At 37.0% G+C, this 11,040-nt stretch overlaps 2 protein-coding genes across 2 annotated transcripts; one reads left to right on the forward strand and one right to left on the reverse strand.

Annotated features, from left to right (window-relative positions):
- Positions 1 to 1,653: 1,653 nt before the first annotated feature.
- Positions 1,654 to 3,166, forward strand: LOC117630330 (protein FAR1-RELATED SEQUENCE 6-like). Its single transcript, XM_034363069.1, has 3 exons — positions 1,654 to 2,030; positions 2,675 to 2,989; positions 3,073 to 3,166. Exons 1-3 carry the CDS (start codon positions 1,654 to 1,656, stop codon positions 3,164 to 3,166), a joined length of 786 nt encoding a protein of 261 aa, XP_034218960.1.
- Positions 3,167 to 9,392: 6,226 nt separating this feature from the next.
- On the reverse strand, positions 9,393 to 10,118 carry LOC117630332. Its single transcript, XM_034363070.1, has one exon. The coding sequence runs from the start codon at positions 10,116 to 10,118 to the stop codon at positions 9,393 to 9,395; it is 726 nt and encodes a 241-aa protein (XP_034218961.1).
- Between the last annotated feature and the right edge of the window lie 922 nt (positions 10,119 to 11,040).

Raw genomic sequence — 11,040 nt, forward strand, 5'->3', positions numbered from 1 at the left:
CACTCGATTGTCATTAGCTCCTTGGGAGGCCTGCGATCTATGGTATCCTCGGTATTACGAAGAATGGCTCTTACCTAGCTGTTGCCCTGTTTTGATTCTATGGCTCAAGTGAAAACCCCTTCTCTTTTTCATTCAGCTGACAAGATTCCAGATGAAAGCAAAGTAGCATATCTCTTTTTGTAGCTAGAAGCCGTAGCAGCAGTTGTTCCTCGATTTTGGTAGAGATGGAGTCTCAAATACCAAAGAGTCTTCTCTAATGTCCACCACATTCTCTCAAGCTGACTGACTTCAGAGCTCCCGATTGATTTTGAGAGGTAAGTTCACTTGCTGGATTGATTTTATTGGGTTTGGTTTATTTTTTGTGAGGGTGGGAAATTGGTCATTTGTGGCATCAATAATGCGTCATTTTTGGAATCAATAATGTGTCATTTCCTTATGAATATTCAATATACTTAGTTCATTGTTGTTGGTCGGGGTGGAAAATTATGAAATGTAGGTAAAAGAACCTAAACTTAGGCTTAATGACATTAGGAGTAAGCATTTGGAGAGGATATTGGGTGAAGTTCTGTAATTGGTGGTTTGAATTACATTTGTGTTCTTAGTTGAACATGTTGGTTCTAATGTTATTTTTACCAGATTATTTCACAAGAGATGACGTAACTTTTATGAAATTTTGCTTGCGTTTTGTGTAATCGGAAGTTAGGCTATGCGTATTTTGTGTCAATTTGGGCAATGTTTTGTGTAAGTGGAATGCATTGATATGTTGTGATGCAGTAATGACTGATTAATGAATGAATAATTGCTATGCAGTAATATAGAAGTGGATCAATAATATACGTAGATAAAATGTCTGGGGGCTCAGAGAGTGATGAATGTGCAACAGCTAATGGGAGGGTTTATATTCCTGAAGTAAGAAATGAGGAAACACCAGCAGTTGGGATGAAGTTTGACTCGCTTGACCTCGTTTACAATTTCTATAATAGATATGCATTCTTGGCTGGCTTTGGTATTCGACTTCATTCCAGCTTTTGGGGGAAAAATAAGAAAGAGATTTTGAGGAAAGAATTTGTATGTTGCAAACAAGGTGCATACAGGAGGGATGAAACTCGGGAGAGAAAAAGACAACGGGGAATAAGTAGATGCAATTGCAAAGCTAAGATTGTGGTTGTGAAGACAAATGGGAGCAAGAAGTATACCATATCTCTTTTTGCAGAGGGACACAATCATAAGATGACACCCTCAGAAAGAATGCATTTATTGAGATCACACCGTCATATTTCAGATTCTACAAAAGTACTCACAAAAAAGTTGGGTTCAGTTAATATTCCCATTCATCAGAAGGTAAGTATTTTTGAGGTGCAATCCGGAGGAATGGATAAAATTGGTTTTATCAAAAAAGATATCTACAATCTTGAATGTAGTGTGAATGGGAAGCTGAGGAACCACGATGTTGAACTAGTGACCGAGTATTTTATGGCTGAACAGAAAAAAAATGAGGCTTTTTATTTCAAGATTGAGGGAGATGGGCATGACAGGTTTAGTCGATGTTTTTGGGCAGATGCAACTTCTAGACGGGCGTATGGGTTTTATGGAGATGTTGTTGTATTCGATACCACATTCAACACGAATCGATACGACTTGACATTTGCACCAATGTTGGGAGTTAATAACCATGGTCAGACAATTGTTTTAGCATGCGCATTTTTGAGCAAGGAAACGACTGAGCCGTTTGTTTGGATGTTTGAGGAGTTTAAGAAAGCCATGCCAGGTGGGGAACCTAAAACGATCATTACAGATCAAGATGCGGCAATGGCCATAGCGATTTCAATAGCCTTCCCGACTACATTTCATCGACTTTGCATATGGCACATCACATCAAAGTTCTCTGTTAAGTTACCACGTGACGCTTATAAGGAGTATTGGCGTGAATTTCAGAAAGCCATATGGGATACTGACAATAAGGATGAGTTTGATGCAAAATGGAATATTGTGGTTACAAAGGCTGGTTTGACTGACCATCCATGGCTAAGTTCAATGTTTGATTTAAGGGAATCTTGGGTTCCAGCCTACGCACGACAATTTTTTGCCGCTGGAATGTCAAGCAGCCAAAGAGCGGAAGGTTCTCATGGTTTTTTCAAGCAATACATATCAAGGAGAAATTCGTTGATGGATTTCATAATACGATTTGAGAGGGCACTTTCTCATCAACGTGAAAAAGAGTTAGTTGCTGATCACGTAGATGCATTTGAAGTGGCTCAATGTCTTCTACCGATGCCAATGAACAAACAAATGGCTACCTTGTACACAAGGACAATGTTTCAAAAGTTTGAGCAAGAACTAATACAAAGTACAGCATGTTTCCTAGAGCTCAAAACAGAGGATGCTTGTAAAGTTGTCTTTAACGTGAGCGAAAGGAAAAATTGGGAAACAAGAGTGGCAGAAGTCGTATATGTCAAAGATTCTGACCACGCATCGTGTAGCTGCAAAAGATTTGAATTTGTTGGAATTATTTGCAAGCACATCCTAGCATTGTTCAGAAGGGACCAGATTGAATATATGCCCGAAAAATATATTTTGAAGAGGTGGAAGAAAACTGCGAAATGTGGATTGGTGTCAGATGCAAATGGCAACGAAATTAAAGACTGTGCAGATCCTGGCTTTTAATAAAGCGGAGTACAATGTCTCGACTTGCTTCAGATGTGGTTGAGGATGCATTAATGAGTGAAGAAGGATGTGAGCTACTGTCAGAGACTCTAAAAAGTTTGCAGGTGAAGTTGAAGTTGTTGAAGGATGGACCAAGTAATAACGAAGTTGGAGGGTCCAGCTCTCAAACACAATATATGAAAGACCCTAAGAGAGTGAGGTGCAAAGGAAGGTCGAAAGGAGTAATGGGAGCAAAGGAAAAGGCAATGAAGCGAGGGATTAGACACTGTCGGGAGTGTGGACACATTGGTCATGATAGAAGACAATGCCCAGCCTTGAACACACCGTAAGATGCTAACACTATTTGTAATAACATCTAAAATTTGAATAGGTAAATTTTTTATGTGCTTGTGTTTGATGTTTATGCAGGACATCACCGTCGAACAATGACGAATCAACTCCAATACATCGTAGTGACCCATTATTCGACGATTTTGACAGGATGCACGGACCAAGTGAATGATTTATATTTGTATTAGACGAAATGTGGTTGTTATGAAGATTAATGATCAGGTGAAGTTTTATAGATTCAGTTTTTGAATATTATTGTGTTTTTGTTCATGTCCACCGATGAGCTCTTACTATGTCCACTGGTAATTGAAATGAAAATTTGCTTGGTTTCATTCTTCCATGAAATTTGGAGACATGTTAATTTTACGTCTTCTCCCTATTTATAAATTTTCATAGACATTTGATCAAGTATGAAATTTTGAGTTATGTGAAGAAGCAATGACTTTTACCATGTAAAATGGGCAGTTTAGGGTGAATTATGTTTTAACAGAGATTCATTTTTCAAATCCTCAGGCTAATGCAGCATTTCCAGCAGCCAGCTGTTGTTTCCATTACCAGTAATCATTTCCAGCAGTAGCCACTTTTTCCGACTGGTTATTAGGGGCACGATTTTGTACACTTTTGTAACTGAAGGATACTTGAAGCACTTTGTTGGAACAGAGCAAATAGAAAGCAGCGTGTAAAAAAGAAACATAACATTGCAGCTAATTACATTTCGATACTTAGGTGAAAAATATTAAAGGGTACACTAACTTACATAAATACTCATAATTCCACACACAAAAGAACATTTGATTGCAAAACATATTATGTGCTCCCTCTTAGCAATACCACGATCTCCCCAACCAACTGAACAACGGTAGCCACAATCACTCGGTCGTACTCTTCAGCTTCTTCTTAGCAGGTCTCACATGCTTATGGCCACTCATATCCCTAGTGATATAGACGAAATAAATCTTCAGCAATATTTGGAATTTTATTATATATAAATAAACCATAAACCATTCACTAAACAATGTATAGCACATGTTATGTTACTTATGACTCACGTGTCAGTTTTTTTTGAACACATTAGTACGCCAGCTCTTTAATGTAAATGGACATGATAAGGAGCATTTACTGATTCCCGGCTTGCTGTGATATTGACTGCTTATTGAATAATATTTCGATATTTGCAAAATATAATGTTAGACATTATAACACATGATGACTTGCAATACATAGTCCCAATAATTATATATGAAGCAAATGAAACTGATATTTGTGTTATTTTAAATTAGATAATGACATTAAGGGAGTATATGTGCAATACCACGATCACCCTCAACCAACTGAACAGCGGTAGCCGCAATCACTTAGTCGTATCGGTCGGCTTCTTCCGAGCAGCTTTGACGTGCTTATGCTCATTCATGTCACCACCATCGTCTAGTATCTCTCTCACAGCATCAGGGGACACATAGTTCCAATCATAACTTGTATGAGTAGTTGCCGCAAATGCTCGGAATTTGTCGAATCCTTCGTTGAATGCCAACTCCAGTTCACTATGGTGCTCTTCGCATCGCATATGGTTCATCAAACAACCTTTCATTTCATCATTCATTACTGTATCCAACTCCTCAGCTTTCAGCTTCCTTTTATGACTCAGCTTCAAGTACTTGTTCTTTTGGGAGAACGCTTTGTTCACTCTAATGTTAAGATCAGCCAAAATTGCCTCGTCTTCAACACATTTCTCGTGCCATGAATTGATCAGTCTGGAATTATAATCCAGCTTGCCTGACTGCATGTATTGCCTCTAATGGATCATCGGAGTCCCCCTCACTCCCAAATGATGTTGAAAAAGGAAGGGGTCGGCGAGTACAATGTGGAAATAGAACCTGCGACTCCAATTTGTCATCTTCGATTGTGTTGTTGGCGCCTGAAGAGGTTGACATGCTTGAATAATCCTCTTTGTTTTGGGAGGATGAGGATTGCATATGCAATTTCGTTTGAGAAAGGGAACATAGGTTTATAGACCAACATACCAAAGCTTGTGTGTAGTCAACATATGTACTTTTTTTCAATTTTAAAAAAAATAGGTGTCAGGTTTTGCTTTTCAAGCATGTCAACCTCACACTCTCCTTACACCACTGATAGTGGTTGAAAGAAACTCAATGGAAGTGACATCTACTTAGTTAACTCAACCAAACTAGTTAGGATTAAACTTAGATTGTATCAGACCAAAAATTAATTTATACATTGTCAACCAAATATTTTTTGGCGGGAACCCTTTTCTTGGTATTACTATCACCCCTTTCATATAAATTCTCCTTCCACACAAAACTCACTCCTCCACCGAATCTGTCTCCATCTACTGATACTCTCTCAACCAAACAAACTCATTCCCCCCAAAGAATGGATTTACTAACCAAGTTTGATGTGAGCATAATAAACACCCCTCCAAACAAAGACCGCCTTCGAAACGCAAGTGAGTCACCAGACAAGCAATGTCACATTCCTAGACAGAATGACCATTTTGTTGGAAGTTTTGAGTCTGAAAGAGTTGTTGCTTTTTGGAAGGAGAGGCATCTTCAACTTGGTGATGAAATCCAAAGGGCAAGGGCACGTTTGGAATTTGTTGAAGGCCAAATTGAAGATGACAAAAGGCAGGCCAATCTGGATAGGGCGAAGTTGCAGCGCATGAAGCGTAGACACAAACGACTTCGGAGTGTAGCTGTTCAAAAATACAAGAACTCATCTAATGCAGTGGAGTCAAAGAAGCGTGTGATGCAAGCTGGATTCGACTACTTCCGATCCTATGCAAAACTCGTCGTACCCAGGTTTGATTGGTCATCTATTACCGTTTCCGACGTCAACAAATATACTCAGCAAGGGAAGTAACCATTTTGGTTCTCGTGTTTGAGCAGAGGCAAATCAGTGGAATTGGAATTTTCGTTAAACTCTGCTTCAAACCTATTTTGATGCTAACTACTATGGAAGATTTAAACCTTAATATTTTGATGTCTTTAATTACGATAACACAAGATGCAAAGAGCCCATCTACTTCAGTCATATGTTGCTGCCATGTCCATTTTTTTTTTTATCACGTATCAGATTTGGACATGGTTGCATCATATGCAATGTTGCCTTTATTTATTATATGTTAGGACAAGGTTTATGGAAAAGCTTTTGTGAGTGCGTTTGTGACAAGGTTATGGAATTATTATGTACCATTTATATATTGTTTTTTGTACTGGTTCATCTCCTACTATTTCTTGCTTTCTTTATATTTTATGTTTGTGGAATCCCTCTCAAAGTTAACATATACTGTGAAAAAAATGCAGACTGAATATATAATCACTCATATAGACTAGGACAAATATTCACTAAGGGTTTTAAAATTGCTTCACTTGTGTGAGGTTATTGAGAAAAAGTATGGCATTATTTTATGTGATTGGACATGATTGAAAATATATTACTGATTCCCAATGCGGCGTCATATGGACAACTTATTGAATACCTCTGACGTGTTAAAAACTCTAGGTGCAGTTGCATGTGGACAACTTATTGAATACCTCTGACGTGTTTAAAACTCTAGGTGCAGTTGCATGTGGACAACTTATTGAATACTCTGACGTCTTGAAAGCTCTAGGCGTAGTTGCAATGATGGCTTCAAAGCATGTGCAATTATTATATATGTACATTATTATAACAAAATAGATAATTTTACATCCTTATATATGAAAGGAAACTAATTCTTGTATTATTACAAATTATATAACAAATATTAAGGAAATATACTTGTTAAATTGAACAAAAATATATACTTAGGATTAAGAGGAAAGTGAGTTATGTAAAAACAATTTGGATTTTTTCATTACGAAACGGATGATTTATAGGTTCCCCTAGTTTTATACCATCACAGGGAAGCCGGAGTAATTTTCGGGGCATTTTTAGGATTTTCCTACTATTTATTATATTTTTTCAAAGATTTTTGCACTTAAAAAGCCAAAAAAATTGCAAGAGGACACCTTCACGATCTCAGCCCATCACCTTTCACCACTTGCACAAGTGTACGTCAGTCAACATGGCCACATCCTTGCCTTTTACCATAAATTATTATTTTATTAATTTTTCTTATAAGAAAATTCATAACTAAATACACACAAATTAGAAAAATGATCCGAAAATTGCTACGAACTCATTGAGACTCCATCTCCCTTGTTGAATACCCTGATTCATGGTTACACATTTTAAAAAATAATTCCGAACATTAACGGTATATGCTTGTTAAAGTTAACAAACATATATACTTAAGGTTAAGATGAAAGTGAGTTATCTCAAACAATTTGGATTTTTTCATTGCGAAACGGATGATTTATAGGTTCCCCTAGTTTTATAATGTCATAAGGAGGCTGGGGTAATTTTCGGGGCATTTTTAATATTTTCTTACTATTTATTACCTTTTTTCAAAGATTTTTGCACTAAAAAAGCCAAAATAATTGCAACAGGACACTTGGTGTGATCTTAGCCTATCACCTTTCACCACTTGCACAAGTATACGTCAGTCAATATGGCCACATCCTTGCCTTTTACCCTAAATTATTATTTTATTACTTTTTCTTAGAAAATTCATAACTAAATACACAAAAATTAGAAAAATGATCCGAAAATTGCTACGAACTCATTGACACTCCATCTCCCTTGCTGAATTCTCCGATTCATTGTTACGCATTTTAAAAAATAATTCCGAACATTAACAGGAGATGCTTGTTGAAGTAGGTTATTGAAGTTAAAGTTAACAAACATATATACTTAGGGTTAAGAGGAAAGTGAGTTATGTAAAACAATTTGGATTTTTTCATTGCGAGACGGATGATTTATAGGTTCTCCTAGTTTTATAACGTCACAAGGAGGCCGGAGTAATTTTCGGGGCATTTTTAGGATTTTCCTACTATTTATTACCTATTTTCAAAGATTTTTGCACTAAAAAAGCCAAAATAATTGCAAGAGGACACTTGGCGCGATCTCAGCCCGTCACCTTTCACCACTTTGTACGTCAGTCAACATGGCCACATCCTCGCATTTTACCCTAAATTATTATTTTATTACTTTTTCTTAGAAAATTCATAACTAAATACACAAAAATTAGAAAAATGATCCGAAAATTGCTACGAACTCATTGACACTCCATCTCCCTTGTTGAATTCCCCGATTCATGGTTACGTATTTTAAAAAATTATTCCGAACATTAACGGGAGATGCTTGTTGAAGTAGGTTATTGAAGTTAAAGTTAACAAACATAAATACTTAGGGTTAAGAGGAAAGTGAGTTATCTAAAATAATTTAGATTTTTTCATTGCGAGCCAGATGATTTATAGGTTCCCTTAGTTTTATAATGTCACAAGGAGGCTCGGGTAATTTTCGGGGTATTTTTATAATTTTCCTACTATTTATTACTTTTTTTCAAAGATTTTTGCACTAAAAAAGCCAAAATAATTGCAAGAGGACACCTAGCACGATCTCAGCCCGTCACCTTTCACCACTTGCACAAGTGTACGTCAGTCAACATGGCCACATCCTTGCATTTTACCCTAAATTATTGTTTTATTACTTTTTCTTGGAAAATTCATAACTAAATACACAAAAATCCCAATAATGTTCCGAAAATTGCTACGAACTTATTGAGATTTCATCTTCCTACTGAATTCCCTGTTTCATGGTTATGCTACATTAGTATTTTATTATTATTTATCCTAAATTATTTTTATTATTATTATATTACTTTTTAGCCTGTCCATTTGTTAATTATATTTACTCCAACTTTTTTTTAATTTTTATTTTCCGTGCGAATAGGCCATTTCTGGTGCTAATCGGTTTCTCTCTTCTTCAATTTGTTAATTTTTTTATTTTTTAGGTTGAAGGGATGTTTTGAAAAATAAAGGTTTAAGGGATGTTTTGAAAAATAAAATGGAAATATACAAGTCATCCATTCTACAACATCAGGAAAAAATTATTCAAAGTCATTCACTGTTCAAGTTTTGCTTAAGAAACGTGTAACCAAATCATTTGGGATATGCTAAGTGGGAAAATGTCATTCCCAAGCACTGGTGAAAAGACACCTACTCACTCCATGCATGCCTTTTCGTTTACCAAATATTAAGATTGCAGTTGTGCAAAATATCTGTGTCAGTAAAATGTCATTCGTAGCCGTCTATGATGGCAGTAATCATTCCACTATATAATATATATATATATATATATTATACATTTATATATAAAACGGTTTATGACAGCACAAACACCAGACAAAATAGATTAAAACCCAACATTTAAACAACATTTGTACAACGTAGCCAGCCAACCTAGAACTGAAGAGAAGCAAGTCCACAATGCATAAAAACCGTAAAAACATACTACAACTAATTATAAGGGTATGGATTCCCTGGCACAACATACACACGCATCACCTTGAACCAAAAAATACTCTCACGGTGCCATTTGCATCGATTGCAACAAGTCCAGAAGGCAGGATTTATCTTTTCTTCAGTAGGCCAGCCTTGAATAACAAAACACCATTCATTGTTGTTACAAGCGCTGCAGTGATTGAACTTAATCTTCCCATAGTAAAACATATCTACGATATGTCTTGCAACAGAGAAAACTCGGCTTAATCTTCGTCTCAAAGCATCCCTGGTTCCTTTCATATCAATGTTGTTACGTTGATTCAAAGAACACAAGAATTCTAATGCATCCTCTTTTGATTGACCAATTCCGGACATGCCAAGTAGTCCAACTAGATATGCCGCTTCCATATGGCCTGCCGTGGCTGCAATGCGCATCCCATACAACGCTTCCACGTTACCCTGCATGAAAAACACTTCGAATGCTTCTCTAAATATCGACTCAGGGTTATCGCAAGCCCTGCATTGTTGCAAGAAATGCTGGACCGCAGGATTGGCATGGTACCAGCTAGGATGGTCTGGGTACTTTGCCATTGAAATGGTGTTCCACACTTGTGGAGTGTTTGCCAAAGTATGGAACAATGGGCACACAGATGCCATACGGAAGAGATCTTCCGATGATTGGGTTGCCACGTATAACATCACTTTAAACCAAGCTAACTCCGGGATGAAGGCTTGGGGCATATCCAAATGGAGATGCTTCCTTCTCTTTCCTCCGAGTGTAGTGAAATGTTTCGAATTCATTGAAATGTTTTTGGAATGGAACGATTTGAGGAGTGGAAGAGGGGAGAAATGAGAATATATGGGGTTTTGGTTTTGTTTTAGCCTCTGTTTGTAGTGTTTTGAAAAGGTGTTTCCACTTGGGGTTTTTCCAAGTTGACCATTTTTAAAGAAACTGAACCCAACACCCTAAAACTCAAGACAAAAGAAGGGAAAACGTCATCAAAATTGCAAAGAGAGTCAGACAGTCAAAAAGTCAATTAATAACCTATTTGCATAGCCATTTTTAGGATTTTCCCGCCATCAAATTCATTGATACAAATGTGATGGATTACTGACTAGTCACAGAAGGTCCCATCATATACTTTTTCATTTTCCCACACCAAACTACCCCTAGTAATGTTATTAAAATGGAACCAATGATGATGGATTCTTATCCAACTAGTTGCCTTAATGAAATATAAATAAAATAATATATTTCAAGCAGTGTCCCCTCAATTTTCAGATTAATATTTGGTAGTGAAATATTATATTGCTTTTCGGGGTAAAAGATGTCACAATTCTGACGGTACAGGTGTCCAGATCGTGACCAACCCACCCACACACAGAAAAGAAGGATATAATTCGATTTGGGCAGAGATGAGAGAGAGCTGAGTGAGAAGTTTAGGGTTATGAGTGAAGGGGTATGACTGAGAACTATGAGTGAGAAGGTATGAGTCCGAAGAGGTTTCAGTGAGAAGATCTGAGTGAGAAGAGGTACAAGTGAGAAGATTCAACATGTCTTCGTCTTCATCTCCCGCTCAAACAAAGAGGTGTCAGTATTGTGGAGCTACAATGGTGCTTCGGGTTTCAAAATCAGATAAAAATCGAGGGAAGCCATTTTGGA

This window comes from Prunus dulcis, chromosome 6, assembly GCF_902201215.1.
Source record: "Prunus dulcis chromosome 6, ALMONDv2, whole genome shotgun sequence".
In the NCBI taxonomy this organism is placed as follows: Eukaryota; Viridiplantae; Streptophyta; class Magnoliopsida; order Rosales; family Rosaceae; genus Prunus; species Prunus dulcis.

Excerpts from the sequence above, each read along its gene's own strand:
- LOC117630330 (XM_034363069.1), top strand. The coding sequence starts at position 1,654 with ATGTTGGGAGTTAATAACCATGGTCAGACAATTGTTTTAGCATGCGCA. Across the intron at positions 2,031-2,674 it reads ACTGACCATCCATGGCTAAG|TACAATGTCTCGACTTGCTT; the intron begins TTCAATGTTTGA and ends AATAAAGCGGAG. Across the intron at positions 2,990-3,072 it reads TGCCCAGCCTTGAACACACC|GACATCACCGTCGAACAATG; the intron begins GTAAGATGCTAA and ends ATGTTTATGCAG.
- LOC117630332 (XM_034363070.1), bottom strand. The coding sequence starts at position 10,118 with ATGCCCCAAGCCTTCATCCCGGAGTTAGCTTGGTTTAAAGTGATGTTA.